Source organism: Harpia harpyja, chromosome 14 (genome assembly GCF_026419915.1).
Source record: "Harpia harpyja isolate bHarHar1 chromosome 14, bHarHar1 primary haplotype, whole genome shotgun sequence".
Lineage (NCBI taxonomy): Eukaryota > Metazoa > Chordata > Aves > Accipitriformes > Accipitridae > Harpia > Harpia harpyja.
The window spans coordinates 33108626-33128709 of NC_068953.1; the positions used below are offsets into that span (position 1 = coordinate 33108626).

Here is a 20084-nt window from a genome sequence, read left to right on the forward strand (position 1 = left end):
TGTTGGTGCTGTTAAAAACTTTGTCTTTTATTGTTGGCAAATAGATTTGTTTGAATAGGGTAGGAGAGACTATGCATCCTCAGGAGTCTGCAGTCTGAAATCTAAGCAGATGAGACAAGAAGAACAAAGGGCTGATCAGATGGTCATCTGAAGTAGCTCTCGGGCCATGCCAGTGTTTCATAAAGCTATGACTCCAGTTGGGATTGAAAGAGTAAACTGCCACATATGAGGTTCCAGAGGGAAGCAATTATTTGAGTCCCATTAGTGCAAAAGACATCTTCCATTGGTATTACTTCAGCTGGTGTCCAGTGTTTTGCTAACTTTTTTCTTGACTGCTTCTGCCATTCTTTAATTATGCTACCTGACTGTATAGAGCTAGCATTAACTTAGTATTAGTAAAATAATAGGCAATGCCATCGTTCTCTGCAGATATCTTATGGGTGCAATAGGAGAAACTAAAGTTCCAAATGCTGTCTGGGAACAGCAGGATGGGCCTGGGACTGCTCCATACCATACTGCTTTGTGAGAAGGAAGCAGGACAGGATACACTGCAGTGAACTGATCTGGAGACAAGCTTTTTGTGGTTCAAGCTTTGGTTTAGACCAGGCCCTTGTTCATATTTTGTGTGGTACAAGCACTCATCTGCAACAGGAGGACTACTCTCATTTTCCACCTAGTAAAACTGTTCTGAGGTTGATGATTAGTGTGCCAAACCGACAATATTCTACCTAAACTTGAAGCTATGCAAATGTAATAGCATTCCAAAAAGATGAAAAACTTCCAAGTCAATAGCAACTACTTTTGCACAGGAACACCACATCAGTTTAAAATTTCTGGTCATACGGTATGCTAGTATCAGTTGAATGAACCATTCAGTTCCTCTTCCTCCTTATTCCACCCAACAATACTTAAGTCAGTTAATTCATGTTTATTTTACAATAAAAACTGTGATAATTTAGGAGAATTACATCAATAGGGTGTCTGACCATATTAGACTTCCCTGCATGAAGCTGAAACATATAAAATGAAATTGTAAGCAAAAAGGAAAATTTCTTCATGTGTCAGATACTTTAACAGTTGGCTCAGGCTGAGATGACTAAAATGTCAAATGGGGGTGGGGGAAACTCCTAGCTTGAGGAAGTTGTTAAATCTGAGTTATGTCATAAAATGCCCCAAATAATCAGTTTCAACTTCATAGATGTAATGCCTTTCTTAAATAATATAAAAGTGGAAAACCTGCAAGAAATAAATTATGTTAAGCAGTGAGTTAGAGCAAATACACACTCTTAAATGTATTCTAGGTTTCCCTCGGGCTTGTCTAGTGCAAATCGTCTGCACTGCCCCAGAGGTATTTACAAATATAAGGCTCATACAAGCAAGCTCATATCCCTGAACTTTTCAAGGGTGAGCATGTATATTTAAGACTGGAGACTGACCCACACTGAGAGTAAAATGAGATGCTTACTTTGTTTTCCATTCTCTGCAGATTGTTGGGTCCTTCTTAGAAGTGACTACTGTTCTCTGGTGATTAATTGCTGAAAGCAAACCTAGCAACTGGAACCTTAAAAATCACATTTGTCTACTGGTTATTTAATATTTTGTATGCAAGACAATTGCTAGCATTTATCATGGGCTAAGAATTAATAACTACATATTTTTAAAGGTATGTAAAAATGTATTGTGTACTGTTAACTAACCTGAAACTTTATGCAGCAGTATTATCACCTATGGGAGGCAGGAAAGGAGGAGAGGAGCAGAAACATGAAAAAAGCTAAGGGCAGCACAGTATGTGCATAAAACCACAAAATGCACATTCCTGTTTGCTTATTGTTTACAAAACCTGACAAACACATAGTATCTTGGTTTAACTTAAAAGCATTCAAAGTGTTCCATATGTAGTACGTATGCTTCTGTGTCATCCCTCTCACCATGGTATTTTGTATTGTGTGATGCACACTTAAAATAACTGATATCTTTTAGCAAGATGACAAAACCAAGGATCTTCTAAGCAATTTCTCTGCAAACAATAAGTTTGGCATGCAAATCTACTGACAATGGCCTTGGGTTTTTCTCCTTCCACTATGTAAGAATGTTAATTATTGTAATTAAAATTATGACTACCTCAGTTTCACAAATGAGACACAGGTTCATTTAGACAGTACACTAATTGCATCCATCCCTTAGACATTTTATAGTAAATATTAAAAGAATTGAATGTCCCAGAAGAAGAACAAAATCCTCTGTGCTTTATTCAAATTCTTTGAAATCCACTATCTATGTTAAAGGTCCAGCCACACCTCACCTTAAGGACATTTCAGGACCTATTAAGTATAAAACTCACTTTGGCAGAAATGGATACTCCACTCTTACTCTAATGCCTTCACAATGAGCCTGATTTTTAGGTAAAGCTGACGATAAGCAACCTGCAGTAGGTGAACAGAACACAGCAAGATAACACAAGTCTTGTTATGATAAACATATTCAAGTAATGCTTGCTAAATATTAATTAACTTGATTTTTAATCTTTTATGTCCCTGGAGGCTTGGGGTGGGGGAGGGGAGGATCTCCCCACGTCTCCATTTGTGAGCCTCTGTATCTCCATAAGAAATGCTACTTCACACCTTTATGCCTTGGAGGCCTATCTGCTCTTCTCTTTGCTGGAGATGCCCACAGCAGCTTTGCCCTGTCTCCTTTCTTACAAATTAAATGCATGTCTCGTCACCCAGTTTGTTTATTCCTTCATGCTAAACTGAAATGGATACCTGTACTGCTGTATCTCTGGCTGTTATCTCTACTTTCCTTTCTCCCTTCATACTTGAAGGAACGAAATATCGTGTATTGTTTAATGCTCTATCCATTAGACAATAGTTCGCAGTTTTTATGAAGAGTGATTGTCAAAATTCAATGGCTACGTGCCAGTCAGTGGCTACCTATTACAGCAGCACTTCCTCCATTATTAAAAAAAGAGTAAGGCATTGGCCCAAGACTGACTGGAAATAACCATTAAAGCTCAGACAGGCAACTCAGAAATACTGAGGTCCCTTTGTTTATTTTCACACCAGTGGCAGTTATATCAATATCCTGGTGTTACAAAAACCCCAGTTGTTAGCAGTCTGGCAAGAATAATAAAGGTACAATGCAATTCAGTTCAACCTTTGCTAAATAAACTTTGAAAGAGTACAAAAAGATGTTGAAATGAGAGTCTATTTTGAATTCTGTTTTGAATTGGCAATCATTCAGGAAGAAAAAAACCTCACGATTTCTTATTCAAGCATATAGAAGAATTCACTAACTTTCTTGTTCAAGAGCTCATCTTCTCTTTTGTTCTGCAAATACTTTCAAAACTTCAAGCAGCTACACTCCTAGTAGCAGCTGCTGGTGTACTGTGCCAGAAAGACCAGCATTAGTCTAAAACATGCTAACCAGACTTCTCTGCTCCTAGCCAATACCTAGTAACTAGTCAAACCATTCAAGACCATCAAGCTTGTTCACACAAGGTAGAACTTTTATGCTGGCAGTAAGGCACTGAATATATTAAGTGATACAATTTGGTTCAAATTGGACTTCTAAAAACAGAATGTAGAAATGAATATTAAAAATTTGCTATAGATATGGGAAATCTGAAAATATTCCCCTATGATTTTTTTATTCACAATTATAATAAAGGTCAACCTGTTTCATCAGCATATACTTAAACATCTGACTGACTTTTGCTGTTTTTCAGAGGAATTGACATATTTTAATGTCTGTTTTTAATGGAATCATCTAGATTAAATTGTTTAACTGTGGGGCACTTAAATATAGAAAATCATAATATTTATAGATTTGATGAAGCTGAAATGGGAAACTTATAGCTCTGAAGTTTAATAAAGCATTTTAATTAAAGATAAGGCAAAATAATTATCTTTACTAGTCTGTCATCTAAATAAATGTTATGTTTTACCTTTTAGGTAGATCTCTATTCATTGCAGAAGATAACTAATATTCAGCTGCATATAACTTCAGAGATGCAAAGTCAAAGCTTTAAACTGACCTTAGAGCAAAGGGAATTAAAGGTGTCTCTAAGGAAGTAAGCACATTCAATTTGAAACTTTAAAAGAAGAAAACCTCACACCTCTGTTACTCTAGAAAAGCTTGAGCTTCATTGCCAGATTCTTTTTTCTGGCACTCAACATTAGAATAAGAAAAGGTTATGCATGGTTTAAATTAACATCTACACCATTCTTGTGATAAAACTGCTTAACAGCACTTTTGGTATAAGTAAAGCTCCTATTTCTTCCTTCTTGCCAAGGTCAAGATATGCCCAACTAGTACAAAACCACAGCGATAGCCAGGCACTTCTTGCAGTTGTTTTTAACATATGCAGTATCTAGCTTTGGCATACTTTCTATTGACAACAAAAGAAATTAAAAGTAATCACCCACTAAGGCAATGGAACAGGAGCCCTTAATGGAAAAAAACCTAACCCCTTCAACGCTGAGCCCAGTTTTAAGTTTATCTAGTGTGTCACTGCAGAATAAAAATAGTGTAAATAACCTGGTTTGCCCCATGCATCTGGAATACCTTGTTTTACTTAGAATTGTCTGTTCTCTATGCAAAACCTATTTCTTAGTTATCTACCTAAATCAACTGCATTTAGCACCTTTTTTCTAAACATCCAATGTGATTATGTAGTTGTGAATGCAATGTAGAGTAAAAAATTAAAGATATTGCTCTCTAATTCTGTTTGGAATAAGTAACTAACATAATGTTTGCATAATGCCTCTGACAATCTGGTTAAACAGAGAACCTCATACCTGCTCTTGTGGCCACTTCTGTCTGTCCTCTGGGGTTCTTGACTTTGTTTTAAAACCTCTAGGCATATCTCCACTGTGCTTAGAGGCAGATGGGATATTCAGTGATTTTGGCCTCCCCTCGTGCCTGTTAGCACTGTGAACAGCTTCTCCCTTTGAACAAGTCTCTTTATAGTCATGTGCCATGTTTTCAGTCCCAGTGTGCTCTGGACTCATTTCTGTTGTACTATTAATACTGCTCATGCTCATACTCATTTTGATTTCTGCTACTATCTGGTCAATGTCCTCTTCCTGCTCTTCCAGTTCTGCATCTTCTTTTCTAGAACGGTATGGTGATATTCCCTGCGAGTTTCCATTAGCTTCTGCTGGATAATAGTCCGGATAGCCACCTTCACTTTGACAATACTGTATATTTTCTTCTTGGTCTTGAATCTCCAAAGATGACACTTCATCCTCCAAAATCTGAATGCCATTATCTTGACCTTCCTGCCACTCTTGCCTGTCCGTCACCTCATTTTCATCTTGGTGCTGAATTTTACCTTCAGCCCATTCTTCTACAGCTTCTTGACATTCATCTGTTTCAACATGGGGTTCCTCATGGGGAGCATACTCCTCCCCATTGCAGTCCATTCCTTCCAGGTAACTGTCATCCTCTGGACAGTATCTAATGTAGTATGTGATCCCCTCCTCTTCTTCTGGCAAGCCTTCATCATAGTCCTCGTCCTCAGAAGTGTTATTCACATAGTCAGAGCTGGAGTCACCATCTCCACTATGATCATTGCACTCATGTTCCACAGGTGTAGGACTACCTTGTCTGACAGTTGCTAGTTCTGTCTCCTTTGCTGCATAATCTTCAATAGGAAGGTCACTTTCTTCATTTTCAGGCTCCCTGTTGTGAGATGAAGTAGGGCAAGCTCTCACTCTGTGATCCAGCATGCTGGCTGTAGTGCTTTGACGTTTCCTGTTTGCCATAGCCAACTCCTTATATGACAACCATTTCTAAGCAATTACTGTAGGGAAGATGGAAAAACACACATTCAGGAAAAGGTCATCAGTAGAGATCAGTGATGTTAATAGGAAACAAACTGATAGATTTATTTGGTAAAAAGGATGTGTTTGTAGATGTTTAAACCAGATTCAGAGATAGCTAGCTTTTAAAATACTTATGGAACCATGAAATCGAAGTAATAACTTGCACACTGAAAGGAACAGATAAAGAGAAGGTTCTACATTTATGCTAAGTGTATTCAATTGTAGGATCTCCCCTGTCAATTTGACAGAGACTTAATCTTGAACCTTGAAATTAGTTTTCAATTTCTTTTTCCTGCTAGTAAGGGGTCATGCTTTGATTGCTATGCAGTAAACAGGAGCTCTTTTCAATTTTCAGCTTAGGCATTTCTTTAATGTGTACTGAAAGCATACATTTAGAATCTGACCTGCTCTTACAAAACTAAAGGAAAATAATTCTATTAACTTGGCAGTCAGGACACTAAAGGATAATGCACTGCTATTACAGTTATTAAAAAAAAAAAGAAAATCACTCACTGCTTTATTAGCTCTTACTTGCTGGATACCATTAAGTATCTCTCATTGTTAAACCAAATACTGTTTTTTAGAATAGAATAGACTATTTCACTTGGAAGGGACCTACAATGATCACCTAGTCCAACTGCCTGACCAATGCAGGGCTGACCATGTTAAGGGCATTGTCCAAATGCCTCTTAAACACTGACAAGCTTGGGGCATCAACCACCTCTCTAGGAAGCCTGTTCTAGTGTTTCACCACCCTCTCAGTAATGAAATGCTTTGTAGTGTTCAGTCTAAACCTTCCCCGGTGCAACTTTGAACCATTCCCACATGTCCTATCACTAGATACCAGGGAGAAGAGATTAGCATCTCCTCTTTCCACTTCGCCTCCTCAGGAAGCAATGAGGTTGTCCCTCAGCCTCCTCTTCTCCAAACCAGACAAGCCCAAAGTCCTTAGCTGTTCCTCATAGGACTTTCCTTCCAGCCCTTTCACCAGCTTTGTTGCCCTCCTCTGGACACATACAAAGACTTTCACATCTCTCTTAAACTGTGGGGCCCTGAACTGCACACAGTACTCCAGGTGAGGCTGTATCAGTGCTGAATATAGCAGGATAATTGCCTCTTTTGACTGGCTGGTTATACTGTGTTTGATGCACCCCAGGATGCAGTTTGCCCTCTTGGCTGCCAGGGCACACTGCTGACTCATGTTGAGCCTGCTGTCAACCAGCACCCCCAGATCCCTTTCTGCAGGGTTGCTCTCCAGACACTCCTCTCCCAGTTTATACTTGTGCCTGGCATTACCCCATCCCAGGTGCAGAATCTGGCATTTTGATTTGTTAAATTTCATCCTGTTAATTATAGCCCAATGCTCCAATCTATCTAGATCCCTCTACAAGACTGGGTTTCAAACAATCTTATCTATATGCCAGGAAAAGACACATTTACCATAAAAGCTCATTAATTCTTCCCACTAAATACTTGTGCTACTTTAAATTACATATTTTTGTCTAAATACTAGATTCTAAATAAATAAGCAGAGATTATATGAACTGTATAAAAATAGTCAAAATAAAGAAAACAGCTAATTCTAGACAGGCTTGACAACTGTGATTTGTGTGTGATTTGGATGGGGGAAACAACATGCTTTCAGTATATATATTTCTCTGTATTTCATTGTTGTATGCTTATGTTAAGCTTGATGTGTGCAGTTACTTAATTGGGGTGAACTGAACTCAGACATAGGCTTCTGAAATGCACCACACAACTGCATGCTTTACTATATGCATATAACAAAGGCATGTCAGCCAACCACATGATCATTTTGACATAACGAGTTCCCCAAGTCTGTGTGCACACATAAAACAATAAAACCAGTATGGAGCTAGAGGATTAGAGGAGCTAAATAGAGATTAATTTCCTAGGCATTATGAACTTATCAAAAATATCCTGTCACTGTAACCTAAAACATAGATATCCCTGCAGAATTTCTGATATCACAAGGAAAACCCCAAACCTTAGTTTGTGACAAGTCCAGGAATCTGATGCATCTATGAATTAGTGCAATAGCACCACGTGGCAAATCTAGGCTCTCCCTGGAACAGGGATTCTAGATTCTGGGATACAAAGCAGAGATGAATGTTAGTCACAGGAGAAGACATGAAAGGAACCCAGTATGTGAAGCTCTCTTCAGTTATTGATACATTGCAGAACTAGTCTTGACAGAAATCTTTGAAGTAAATAGTGTATCTGAAGTGAAGTTTTAAATGAGAAAATCAAAGGCAGCAAAACTTTCCCGGTTATTACTTGCACCTTCTCACTATTAGAACTAGCAGACCTACAAGACCTTCTCAATATGATCTGTATGCCCACTATGATCCCCTTCATAAACTAGCTATCAATTCTTACTTTGGAGTCAATAATAAGAAACTCAGAACACCAAGCCATCTGTCCACTACTGTTGCCTCCAACTTAGTTAGCTCTACTTGCTGCAAACTAAGGATGTTTCTATACTGTGATTGCAGTATAAACAAAACTTATTTTACATTGGATTAAAATAGCAATCTAGTCACAACACTGCAATGCTCTGCACAGGCTGCAAAAAACTGCCTGCAAGCAAGATAAATTGCTTGTATGACCAGATCAGGAATGGGTAAGCACACTATACAAACATATCTAAAACAAGTTAAGATGGAGTACTACAAAAAAGATGGTTTTGATGGCAATGCAAGAACAAACTACAGCCACCTTATCTGTATTAACAGTTATTTCTTGTCAGGAACAGAACAAATAAGTGTCTCTGGGAAAGAACTGTTCTCATCTGCAGTGGCGTCAGTCTACTAGTCATTGGAAGTGTTCTCCATATTAAGTAATATTTAGAGATTTACAGTGTGGTAGACCCTGCATTCAAGTCACTACAGTATAGCTGAAGATAAACAAGCACAAAGCATGTAACACAAGCATGGTTTGAAACTCATGACTCAGATTTTCCTAAAGCATATGGAGATAAGTACCCTTCTTTTTAGACAGACAGTGTAACAGAGTTTTTCCACCCACATCTAAGGATCTTCATTTAGTATCCAGGCCCTGAAACTGCCTTAAGTGGTATCACTGCAGTGATACCCTTTTATAAATTCCCATAGTTGAAAGTTCATAGATGTTACTTACGTGCAAGAAAATTCACTGCACACTAGATACTGTGTAATTGTGTGTGTCACAGGAACCCATTAGTATGTACTCTGAGAGCCAAAAGCCAGTGGCTAGGCAGGGTAGGAGCCTAGAAAGGGAGGTATGGCTGATGCATGGCACCTACAACAGCTGTGGGGAATTGCCAGGTTAGGAGCTCTGAGGGCTCTAAGAAAATGGCTATCAGCTGGGCAGCATTAATGACAGCAGCTGCAGTTCTCCCCCAACAGTGGCATGTGAAAGTGCAACATATGCACTATGGGAAGGAGTGTAAAGGAAGAATTTCAAATAGTGGCAGACTGGAAACTTTTTAGAGCATAGGTGGTAAGAAATAGAGAAAGGAATTCCTCTCAAGAATGTCCAGCGCTGACATACTAAAAGGACACAGGAAACTGGATTTCCATTAATTCAGTCTGAGGCCATGACTGAAGACAGTGCTTTACCCCTGTATGCTGAAATGGAGGCACATGTTCCCAATGGAGGTAAAATAAGCCTGATTTTTTCAAAAAGAGGCAAGGCTGATCTCATTGCTATGGAAACTGAAGTTGCAAAACAATCTCTGCACAACAGTTATAATTCTAGTTGGCCTCCTTACCTTTGCCATCTTCTCAGTCAGGCACTACTTTTTGGGAAACCAAGTACTGATCAAATTAAAACAAAAAGGCAGAATTTATTATTCTCAGCCTCTGAATTGCAGACTGAATGTGCACTGATTATACCATCTTCAACTATAAAATGTAACTTCTACAACTGTACCTACACATCTGAATTACTAAACATGGTTTTCAAACATAAGTCTGAGAATTGCTCTTTATGGAGCTGCATATCCATTTCTGTCAAGGAAACAATCAGCTGTATTTTAACTCAAATATTAGAACAGCCAAGGTAGCCTAGCCTTCTTCCACTGTTCCAAAATATCTCTCAGGTTTCCCAGAAAAATACTTCAGTCTTACATCAGGTTTAGCATAACCTAAATCTTTTAAAACCTAAAATCGTTCTAGGTTTTTTCCAAGCTGTCACATGTCACACAGCAAGGTGCTCATTCCTGATGGCCACAGGTCCAAACTCTTTCGTCTTCTCACCTACAGAGATGTTAGTTTATCTATGTGGATGACAGTTAACTGAACGCACTGTATTCAGATTTTAAAAGAACAAAAACAGAACTTGGGTGTTTTTTGAGAAATGCAATAGATACCAAATTTTTACCGTGGATTCTGCTATTCAGTCTACTGGGCAGAAGCCTTCTGAGTCACCTACTGCAGGGATAAATACTTTTCCTAATTTTCTCAAGAAATCTATGGCGTTAGAGGGTTACATAACTAACATTCACATACCAGTTACTAAGAATGCTCTTGAAATTGGAGAAAATACCGGATTTCTATCTACTACTACTCCAATGTCCTCTGAAGTGAAGACAGGAGTAATGATTTGCTCAATCCAGAAGCACTTTATGAATAAAGGCTTCAATTGAGTCAACAGGTCATTTCCTCTGCTTGGTGTAAGACTCCCTGCTACTTCTGATATCTCAGCTCCCTCCTTGATAGTGGAGAGTTAGGTCAAACTTCTGTATCACTCCAAGTGCATTTTTCAACTTCTGACTGGGGGGAAAACAAGTGTTCCTGAGAACATGGGGCATCAATGCCATATCCTTCTTTACTCTCCTCAGGATTCAGTAATTTTATCTTGCCAAGACAAGCAAATGCTGATTTGTGTTGTACAGCGCACCACTAAAGCTCCATCAGTGTTGTCGAGATCAGTGATTAAGGGGCCAAGTTACATAGGGTTCTCAATAAAAATGTTTTGCTTTCAGTAATGGTTTTGCTTTATTTTTCTTGTTTCCCTGCCTCAGCTCAAAGTTGAAAGGAAGAGGAAATCGATCTCCAGAAACACATGCTGTATTTCTATGTAGCAGTAAAAAGGAGTATGCATAGGGGAACCAATCTCTTCTGCTCCTAGAAAAAGGACTACTGGCTTACAGCTGGAATTTATTCTAATCAGTGCTCATTATAGAGTCATTAGCTTTCTCCTGAATTCTTTACACCTAATCCCAGACAGCTGCAGAGAGGGTTTATGGAACTTAACACTTCTACAACTTTTCACCTGTGTAGAAAGATACCTTCACTATTTTCTTCCCATGGAGAGAGACCAATTAAATTAGCATTAAAAATGGAAAATGGTACACAGTTGTAAACATGGTGATAAAGTGAAATACCCAGTATAATATTCCTGGCTGTGTTTAAAGAACTGCTTTACATATGTACTTGATTCACAAGCTGAATAGCATTCTAGTGGGAGCAAAACAAGCTCTCTGACAGTTTTTCATTTAACATGCGTAGTGATCTGAAGGGATGGGGGGGGGGGGAGTTGTTAGCTTCTTTTGGCAACAAACATGTACTCCTGCATGCGTATCTACAGCCAAATGATCTTTTGAGCCCTGCTTTTGCAACCTATAGGTGAACCTAAGAGTTTTACTGGCCTCAATTTTATATACTCACTTTATTTTGCAAAGCCTCTTTCCTGTGCTTACTACTCCCCAGGTTTCTTTCATCTACTTCTCAGTCTTTCTCCCATGCTTCAAATATCTGTACCCTTTGTCAGTTTTGACAAAACTCCCATGCAAGTTTTGCTTCCCTGAAATTGTTCAGTACCTCCTATTTTCCCCAAATATCTGGTACAATCTAGCTGCTATTAAATTGGTTCTAAAAAGAAATAACTCTCTACCCTTTGTAAGTCATCTTCAAATGTGAGTGGAACATAAGCATTGCAACACAATTTACTGTCAGGCTAGATTATAGCACGTACGGCCTACAAGCTTGCTTCTCTGCTGCTGAGCTGTGTTTTCAATGCACTGCTGACTTGAGCTATTCCATATGTTAGCCCTATACGTCCATAATCAATACATGCTGTAAAAAAATCACCCAGTCCTTTCAACACAGACATACGTTTAGAACTGTTATACTTATCAAGTTACTCAGTACAAGTGTAACTAAGATAATAGTATTTTTCAACAGAACTGCACCAGAAAATTCATGATTGCTGAACTTTGCACTAATTATACCAGTCTCTTTTCCAATAAGCAGATAAGTTAAAGTGGAAAAAATCTAACTTCAATTTCTTCAAAACAATTTTAATATCAAACTAACAGTATTTCTCAGTAGGCTTTCATTACAGAAGGCTTAATACACTCCCATCTGCTAAATCACCCAAGATGAATTGTGACTGACCCTAAACTGGGAACTAGAATCTTTAACAAGCAGATAACAACATGAACCTGCCATGACTATGTCAGAGTCTGCAGTCATTTGACTCCCCAAGGCCAAACTGCATTAACTTCATGTTCATTTTTCAGTAGATCTGACTCTACAGACCATGAGAGTTCATCATGCAGAGTGCAGGATAACCTGCCAATTCTTCTAAAAGCAGGTATAAATGGGATCCTTACTCTCATAGGAACCCTGATCCACCTGTGTAACTCACAACAGACTAAGCATGTGGACACTGATTTCAGAAGGAGCACAATATCTCTAATGAAGGAAAGGTAGAAGGGCATATAGCAAATGAGGACTGGGGATGTTGGTCTCCCATACATAGAGTGAGCCTATGTAACACTGATCTTCTAGCATCTGTACATGGAAACAATAAGACTGTGTCCTACAATCAGAACTACCACAGCATAATTAAATTAGGGTCATGCTGTGCTGTTCTGAGTGGTATCTCAATTTTGAGAAGTGTTTCTCTGAGCCAGGCCTGTTAAAAATGTCTAGGCCTTTTCTCTGTTATTTCAGGGAGGGGAAAGACCCAGGACATCAGTTTCAGGACATAAGCAGAACTGGTACTTTTACATCCAGGATGTTAGATCTGCATTTGCAGTAAATACATGCAAATATAGTCAAACACATGCATGTCTTTTGTTCAATGCATGCTCAGCAGGTCCAGCATATCCCAAAATGCCTGTTTCTCTGGGATTTTTGTGGCCATAGATAATTCAGGGGTGCTGTTTGAACCTGCAAGTCTTAGAGATGGCTGATTTCCTCAGCTGCCTGCACCAAAAAAACCCCAAAACTTTTTGAAGGGTAAAAAAACATCACCAAAGACACCTGAGAAATCTAGAAATGTGGCAGTGCTAAGCCCTAGTCTCCGTGACTTGATGTCTCACTTGGAGTTGGCTGTTATTTATAAACCAAGGACATGGCTTCATTCACCTATTTGTGAAAATATACCATAAAGAATACTTTCAAGTAAGGAAGTGTCTGGGTACAAAAGTTACTAATTTTTAGCAGCTTAGATCTGATTTTTCTACTGTGAAACTTGAGATTGAGAACTGGCCTGAGGTCTAGTGTTTGTGTACAGAACTCCAATCTGAGTACCAACGGCCTAAGCCAGCAGTTAAGTTGGTCTTGTGAATGTCACTTCTGCCTTTTATGGTGCATGCTAGCTATCCACTCTCAGAAAGCTTTCTACATACTTTATTAAAACTCTTTATGAATAGAACAAGTATTTAGGTAAGCCACACTAATTCAACCTTGCAGACACATGTCACTGTTCAACAGTGCTACTGACACTATTAAAAAAAAAAAAAAATCAGGCAAACTCAATGAGAATTAGAGAGGACACTGAATTTATGGGGAGTGGATTTCCTTCTATGAGTTGTCATGCATAAACAATACATTTGATGAAGAATTTTTAAATTACTAAGATGACTTTTTGCAGAAAAGCCTGACTGAAAATAGTCAGAAGCCATTTAGAAAATAAACTTCAATAAATAGACAGTATATATGAATAAACCTGAAGTGTTTTGTCAGTGCTGTTGACAACTTAGGACAGTTCCAGGAAGTTTAAAGCTTAACTAGACAGGAATTTCCAGTTTCTGTTGGCTTTTGCTAAATACCCCCAAAAATCCTTTCTATTTCCTCTTCCTTCCAAGAGAATTTTTATCCCAGCCCACAACAGGAATAAGAGGGCTAACAGAAGCCAAAGAAGTCTTAAATGAGCCCTTTTGCTATTTATTTTAAGATATTTCTACTCTCACATACTTGACCTCTTCTAGCTAGTGGTCTAAAAATAAGAGTTGCAAACATAAAATGTGGACATTAAAAGAATTAACAGCAACTTGCTAATTAGATTTTCCATCTTTTTCCTTTATTTAAAATAAAATCCAGCAAACTTCAAATAAGAGAATACATTTTAAAGCATGATTATTTGCAGACAGCAGAAACCTCTTAGGCTTTAGAAATGCATTTTCTTTTGTCCTGTGAAATTCCATTCAAAATTACCCTATTTTAATCTGACTCTCTTTTCCACGAGTGCCTTTAGAAAATGTTGACAATCTGTCAAAAAAAATTTTTACAAAATCAACACTGTAATTAGATGTCTTTCAATATTTTTTTCTTTGCCTCTTCTATCAAGACCCAGTTTCCCATCTCCCTGCTGGGCAGATGTAAGGCTGGGGCTCCCTCAAGACCAAAGGAAAGAAAGTACTTTACACCCTTGGAACAGACAAGCCAGAAAACCACCAAACATATCTTTTGAAGAGAAGAGATGGTCGATGTTCCCCCAGTGCCTCTAGCTCATACAGTAACTGCTGTTGAGTTTGGTAGCTCAACTGCAGAGGCTAAGTGGCAGTGCTCAGAGCAGTTGGGGTTCATACAACACTGACCATGTGTCCAGTTGTACACAATCCCTTGTTTTCAGTAAGGACAAAAATAATGTAGGAAGTTACTAATTAAAAATATCAACAAAAGTTATTTAAATTTGTTAATTGTAGCAGCAACATGTAAAGTTCCAGACTCATGATCTACCTTTAACCTTAACTCCTCACCCTCACACAGTGTACATATGTTTTGTAATTTTATGATTACATAGTATTTTATACCACCTGTCTTCTGATTTGTTCAAAGCAAAGCTGGGAGAGTCCAGGAGGAAAAACAGCTAAAGGCAGTTATAAGTTTGATGCTATTTAGTGTTTCAGAGCTTCAATTTACCATCTAGACATTGTTTTAATATGCTTAACATAATCCAAACATAGAATTAGGAAACAGCAAGAGATTTGCATGGGAAACACAGAGAAAGAATATTTTTAAAGAAATGAGGGAAATGTGTGGAGGAAGTGAAAATGAACAGCATCCAAAAAAGATGGCATTAAAATACATGACTCGCTAGTTTATCTCAAGACTAGCCACTAGGGTCTTCCTGTGTAGCTAAATGCAAAAAAAAAATTCTATCACTGGTTACTCAACTGTGTCTGCTATGAATCTGAGGTATTCACAAAGATACAAATTTGGAAAAAAAAAAATCACTGAACAGGCAGACAGGAAATAAAATTATATATTCATTATTACTCACCATTATGCTTATTTATTAGCTTAACAACTGACAGTGAGAATTAAAGTTCTGAGATAACAAATGCATATTTCTGTATGTTAGCATTATTTCAGTTGCAGTCTTGCAGAAATTCTGCTTAAAGCTACAACAGCTGCAGTATACTAGATACCTCAACAGCCTAGGATTTCCAAAATACCCATCCCTGTATCCACAGGCAATGCTTTTAAAATGGAGCAGACTGTCCTGAGTTACTACCTTGCTATAACAAAATTTTGTCAGCAAGCAGGTTGCATTCTGAGTAGAATATGAAATGTGTATACATATACTGAAGAAATGAATAGCATATATGGACCAGTTATATCTAATGCACACCTCCTCCTCACCCAGAAACCAAAGAGAAACAATAGATAATTTGCAATGGAATGTCTTTTGCTACTGTTAAACCACATCAGCGTAATCCCTCAGTATATTTGAAATGTTTCATTACCTCACATGAAAGTGAAATCTTTACCATTACTTTTCTAGAGGTCAGACAACCTTCCTTTCATGCTATTCATGAGATTATATCACAGTTTCTGAGATGACTTAATTATTTTTCATATTTTTAAAAGACTTTACATTCTGAACTGTGTTCTTGCATTTCTTTTTATGGTACATAATATTTTCTCAGTTTGGTTTAATCTAATAAGCCTTAAAATGCAATAATCACCTTGTAAATGGCATTCTAAAAGTGCTCTATAATTAGAACCCACCAACAGAATTTAAAAGTAGAACAAAGATACGCTAAAGACAGCGTAAAATCCTATGACATTGCAGAAATGGTATTCTTGAACATATATCCCCAATGAATGTAGCTTTTATAATTAAAAAGATTAGCTATTTCCTGGTGAAGTAATAAAAATCTGTGTTAATCACATATTTAATTATAATATATTGTTGATGTGGCTTAATCATTCTTTAGGGTTTAATTCCACAGCTTGAAGAGGGATACTAAGCCTGTAGTGCCACATCCATATAGTTGCTTGAGTAAAGATTTTAGCACTAGAATCAGTTTTGTAGCGTTATGCCTGCTATACAGAAAAACCCACCAAAAATATAACCTCATTACAGATATCTTAAACTGGGGGAGGGACAGAAGCAGAATATTTTTATTCAACAAAATAAGATGAGCCTCCAAAATTAAGGCAATGAGATTTTATGGCCCATTCTTGTGGCTGCCCTGCTCCAAGAGACCAGTTTTAAATAATGAAAGTATCCCTTGTGTTTTACCTGCACACAAATGCTCCATTGATAGCTATGTGGAGGTTTCAACTTTAAAATTTATTTAAAAATAAATATAAATTTTAATATCTTCTCACAATTATCCTAAGTATTTCCTAATTCACTGGGAACAAGGGAAAAGTATAGGATGTATAGGAATAAGGGAAGGAAATACAGGAATAAGGGAAAAGTAAAGCATATATTAACATTATCATGCATAGAATATATGCCAATTCAATTAAAACACATTCTGGCCAGTATGAGACAACTTGCAATCCATCCAGAACTCTGGTAGAACTTTTAGGCTGTCCTAGGATGGATTATACAAAGTTGTAAAATGCTTTGCAGAGTACCTTTCTGCTCACTATGGAGGGTACTCAGAAGTCTGGCAATCTTTCTATCTCCTGCTAACTTCTATGCTTTTTATTCCATCTTGCAATTTCCTGGGGAATATTTTTATCTCAATAACAAGGTCAGTTTCTATACTGACTTAGCACTACATTATAACAGATCGCTATAAGCAAAACATGAGCCAGTGCTATTGTAACTATGGGAAGCCATGTGGCTGAAATCAAGCAAGACAAAACAGACACTGAACTTGGAGGCAGCTATATTGTCTGTGGGAAAACTACTGAGGTCAGAAGGGCCAATTTTACAAATGCATACTAACAGAATCTGGCCTCACACAATTGACATGCAAAAACATCACCTATTGCAATTTCTTCATACTCTTAAATCTAACACAGTATTTTTGTCAACTTAAAATGTTTAATAAAAAACAGCTAAGAAGACTAAATTTCCTTCTTCTTATCTCTACATACTGGTATACTTTTGAAAAGATTGTTCACTGGAAAACCACTAAAGGAAAACTTATTCATTTGGCCCCTAATGTAGATTTAACTACTTTAGTAATCAAATGATTCCACCTAAAGTGTCTGCTAATATATGGAATTCTTCCTCTGTGTCTACATTTCAGTGTTTTGAAATGGATTAACAATGATTGGAAGATGTACTGTGCAGTCAGAAGTGTTGTACAAGGGCAAGATAAAATTTATTCTGGCTAGAATATGGAAAAAATACTAATCCACCATCGCAAATTCCTAGAAGAGCCTTTTAAGCCATCAAACCTATACAGTGAGTAGTGACTTCAGGGTATAAGTGAAAGCTGAGACAGGATTTAGGGACTTCCTCAAAGGTGAGGGATTAGCACTTTTGACAAGATGTGTAAATTCCAAATTTCCATGTTGTTAGAGAAAAAAATGCAAGAAGAGAGTCTTCACAATAGGAAGAGACATAAAAATCTGTTGGTTCCATGAGATTCACTTCCACAAGAATACAAACCTAAGCTGTATATTTGACTGTTTCTTTTTAGTAGAAAACTCCCTCTTGTTGTGGTGCAGGCTACACAGACTGGCTGCTCTCTGAAGCCTGGTAATCTGAGATGCTCCTTGCACTGAGTTCCAGACTCCTGATCATACTAAACTGGACCTAAGATTACTGCCGGCTACAAGCAAAACAGGTTTTATTGAACCTGACGTGCACTAAGAAAGGAAAGAAAACTGGTTACATTAAAGCTGTTAGAGCAAGCTTTGCACTCTGTTGCTGTCACATAGATATAAAAGAACTCCATGGGTTAGCTAAATAGGTTTACACACATGCAAGAATAATTTTAGCTTATCACAATTTAGAAACCTTTAATGTATCCCTCCAGGCACATGTATCCCTTCATGCAAAAAGGTGGTGTCATATTAAAGAAAAATGTAATAGCACAGGAAAAAAAATGGGGCCATTTTAACATGCCATTATTTTAAAGTTATGTGTCCTTTTGCCATTCAGATGGAAGAGAAATTCTTAAACTTGATAGTTATTTAAAAATACATGGTGTAGAAGCAATTAATGTTTTAGAACTTACTTGATTAGCATCTTATGCTTTAGTTTACAATTTACCAAGTAAAGATTCTCTGAATTTTTTTGGCATGATGTATCTGTTCAAATTTTTAACACAATAAAACTGGAAATACTTACCACAGGCAATTAATTAATCATTGAACCATGATTTCACGTATGTGCTCCCCCAGCCTCGTGCAAAAAAAGATAGCTTTCTTTTCATGAATACTAATTTCAGGTTATAGGCAAGGGTAAATAAAGTATACTCTTTTAATAATAATGTACAAGGGAATAGAAGGACAGAATAGGTCACTTTAAATGAAACATGAAGATTCAGCAATATATTTCAAACTGCACCATTTAAGAACAATAAGCCAAACATTCTCAACCTTAATCCAAGAGCATCCATTCAATGAATGGTTAGATGGCTGGAGGGGAAGGTGGTTAGAATATTGAGACTGTCAATTTACAGTAGCTGTGGAGGCAGGTCATTGGAAAGGCCACATTTCTAAAAGAAAATGAAGATGCTTAACTTTCTAATAATGCATGGTTTAACTACCAGGGTAGCAGTTCACACCCAACCATTCACACTCAAATTTTACAGCTTTTTGATTCTCAGAGTGTAACTCTTCAAAAAGACTTCTTTTTATCACTATTGACCTTGAAGTCCTGTGAACAGTTCCATGAGCGCTCACTTAACATTATCCTAGGAAAAAAATGAAATTTTCTTTAAAAGGTTACAGGGAAGGATTGACAGCACCTTTTTAATGAGTCAAACCTCAACAGAAATTAGATTTGCAGGCATTAACAATTGTCACATTCCCCGTAAGCAGTATCTACTAAGACCTTAAAATTAGGTATTGCTACCAGTCTATAGACTTTTAATATTAGCTATTCTTCCAACTGGCTAGCTGGAAACAGGTAGTTCTAACTGGTCAAAAAACAATTGTTAACCATGCTCCAAAAAGTATAAGATTATTTATTACATGGCCATTTATTCACCACGTTTGGGTGTTTAAGTCTCACCAAAACCAAAGAGGAACAGATACAGGAATTCCTTTTAGAAGTTTACGGTATTCAGATCATTTTCCTGGTGAAAATACAGTCAAGAATAGATATTGCCAAGTATTATTTGCAGTGAAACTACAGAAGAGTAGTCTGGAAATTGCATGAAGTTCTTCCCAGTGATGAAACCTCTAAAATCTTGCTGAAAGCTATTAACACCCTCCCCATTCAATTAGCATAAGAGGATTAGGTTGCATTTTTCTCCTGTTAGCAGAACATTTTTTTCAAACTCATACAAATACTTACCCTGCTGGCAGATTTAGTAAATAAATAAAAAAAATTTTAAAATAATAAAATAAAGGTAGACTATTGTGTTAAATCTTTTCCAGATAAAATAATCTGCCTTTGTTAAGCAGAATTAGCAAATTGCAAGGTTAAATTATGAGACATTTTACAAAATAAAGATTTAATAAGAATAGTAGATAATGAAGATAATCAGAGGTTTTGTTAGCAGTGAATTATGTCATGGGATTTTGCATTTCCAACCTTTGAAAAAATATCTGTAGCTTGCAGCTGGTTGTGTTTCAGGCACACTGCTCCGTAGTGGAT

General features: G+C 37.3%; 1 protein-coding gene across 7 annotated transcripts in view; it reads right to left on the bottom strand.

Moving 5' to 3' along the window:
* Positions 1–20084, bottom strand: part of APBA2 (amyloid beta precursor protein binding family A member 2) — a 110952-nt gene that overhangs the window by 42909 nt on the left and 47959 nt on the right. For 6 of the 7 annotated variants that reach the window (XM_052807455.1, XM_052807454.1, XM_052807458.1 and 3 more), the window contains one exon: positions 4797–5803. The exons of the other annotated variant lie outside the window; for it this stretch is intronic. In XM_052807455.1, the coding sequence (XP_052663415.1) occupies positions 4797–5765 (969 nt within the window). In that variant the 5' untranslated portion in view covers positions 5766–5803. The remainder of the gene's footprint in view (positions 1–4796; positions 5804–20084) is intronic. 7 annotated transcript variants of the gene reach the window in all.